Source organism: Protobothrops mucrosquamatus, unplaced genomic scaffold (genome assembly GCF_001527695.2).
Source record: "Protobothrops mucrosquamatus isolate PMUCROS unplaced genomic scaffold, P.Mucros_1.0 scaffold3712, whole genome shotgun sequence".
Taxonomy (NCBI): Eukaryota; Metazoa; Chordata; class Lepidosauria; order Squamata; family Viperidae; genus Protobothrops; species Protobothrops mucrosquamatus.
In genome coordinates, this window is record NW_015389666.1 from 99,226 (window position 1) to 101,370 (window position 2,145).

The 2,145-nt window shown below is 54.2% G+C and overlaps 1 protein-coding gene across 1 annotated transcript in view; it reads right to left on the reverse strand.

The window, feature by feature from the left end:
• SUPT6H (SPT6 homolog, histone chaperone and transcription elongation factor) overlaps positions 1–2,145 on the reverse strand; it is a 60,469-nt gene that overhangs the window by 12,987 nt on the left and 45,337 nt on the right. Inside the window, exons 22-24 of the mRNA XM_015827459.1 lie at positions 771–978; positions 543–690; positions 36–178 (exon numbers count right to left, since the gene is read on the reverse strand). Coding sequence (XP_015682945.1) covers positions 36–178; positions 543–690; positions 771–978 — 499 coding nt within the window. The remainder of the gene's footprint in view (positions 1–35; positions 179–542; positions 691–770; positions 979–2,145) is intronic.

Sequence of the window (2,145 nt, forward strand, 5' to 3'; positions counted from 1 at the left end):
TGGGTACAGGGCTGGAGGGCAGCCCTCGGGGTTACCTCGCTCAGCTCCGGGAAGTTATCCTGCTGGCAGAAGGGGCACTGCCAGAGGCCCGTCTCGTCGTTCCGGATCGCCTGGTCGTAGCTTTCTCCTTGCGGCCGCCGATGGGCGATTCCCGTCACGTTGCAGATGATCAGCTTACCTGCGGACAGGGGAAGCCGGATCTTTAAGGGGGTGTGAGGGTGGGGGGCTCAACTCAGACAAGCAAGAGCGTTGCACAAAATTGATCTCAGAGCAACGGGGAGCCGATGAGGGCTACATTCTTGATCGCTGGTCATAGCTGTGGCTCACCACCATGATCATCTGAAGATCTCCAGCAGCGTCCCTCAACCTGGCTGGCTTGAAGATGGGTGGACTTCAACTCCCAGAATTCCCCAGCCAGCATAGCTGGCTGGGGAATTCTGGGGAGTTGAAATCCACCCATCTTCAAGCCAGCCAGGTTGAGGGACGCTGATGCGAGGTTCCCCCACTAGCCTTTGAGTGGGGTAAGAGTTGGATGCCCCTACCGATGTAAAAGGTCTCGGGGGTCTCCTTGGTCAACATGTTGAAGACCTCCTCGGAATTGGGCGCGCGATACGGGCTGCGCAAGTCCTTGTAGCGGCAACTCAGCTCCGCTCGGATGTCGTACAGGGTGATGTGTTTGTCGCCGTAGCCCTGCAAAGAAACCGGGGCCGTGAATATGTCTGGTGGGGACCCAGAAAGACCCCCCTCTTGGGGTGGGAGGTTCTGCTGACCTGCCTCTCCAGCTCTTCCGCGAAGGCATCCAGGTCCAGATCCTTCAGACGCTCCGGGTTTTCCAGGATCTCCTCCAGGGCCCCGGCGGGGTTGGCGTCCTCGGCCGACTCGTCGTATTCCAGAGCATCCACGGCCATCTTCCGCGCCCATTCGTAGGTCTCCGGGTGGACCCTGGAGCCGTCAAGGACCTCGATGTAGGAATCCGTGCTAGGAAGATCGTGGGAAGATTTATTTTATTTCGTGTGGCGGGACAGAATGCAGCACCGGTGCGTAAAATGCAGGAAAACAGCGTAAAAAAGGCGTTATGAAAATAACAAAGCACCAGTACGGTGAATTCTTTTAAGAAACGCACAGCACAAATGACGAATAAAATGACGAATGGAATTAAATTATGTACATGAGCAGTTACTGGAGTGGCTAAGCGCACAGCTGGTATCTAGATCAGGGGTAGGCAACCTTGGCTCTTTTTTGACTTGTGGACTTCAACTCCCAGAATTCCTGAGCCAGGAATTCTGGGAGTTGAAGTCCACCAGTCATAATGGGAGGCATAATTCCCCCATGCTGGCTCAGGAATTCTGGGAGTTGAAGCCCACGAGTCATAAAGGGGGCCATAGTTCCCCCATGCTGGCTCAGGAATTCTGGGAGTTGAAGTCCACTAGTCATCAAGGAAGCCATAGTCCCCTCATGCTGGCTCAGGAATTCTGGGAATTGAAGTCCACGAGTCATGAGGGGGCCATAGTTCCCCCATGCTGGCTCAGGAATTCTGGGAGTTGAAGTCCACCAGTCATAAAAGAGCCAAGGTTGCCTACCCTTGTTCTATTCTACAGCTGCGTGACTAACTTAACAACCGCAGTGATTCAGTTAACAACGGTGTCAAGAAAGGTCGTAAAAACGGGGCAAAACTCACGGTTGCTTAGCCCCAGAAACGTTGGGCTCAATTTCGGCCGTAAGTCAAGGACCAGCTGTATTTTAAGAGTCGGCGTTGCGGGCTTCCGGTGGAGATTGCTGCAGGGAATGGCGGCGTTTTCTAGCCGCCCTCCTGGGGCTGCGTCAGAGCCGGCAAGAAGCAGCGATCATCAGCTGCTTCTCGGCTTGGAACCTCGTCCCTCGGGCGAAGAGGGAGGGGTGAGCTTGTCCGGATAGAGATAGAGCTCCCTCTCTCCCCCCTTTCTCCCTGGGGGGTTGATAGGTGTGAGTTCTCTCAGAGTCTGGACTTTCTCCGCACCCTATGGTGCCTTTGTTCCTCTTCGGAAGAACAAAGCTAACTGCAGCTCTCACTTCTGCTATTTGAAGTTTTTTTGAGAGTGAATTTACAAGCAGACGGAATTGAACAGGAGGAGGGGCAATCAAAGGTGACATAAAACTTTAACTCAG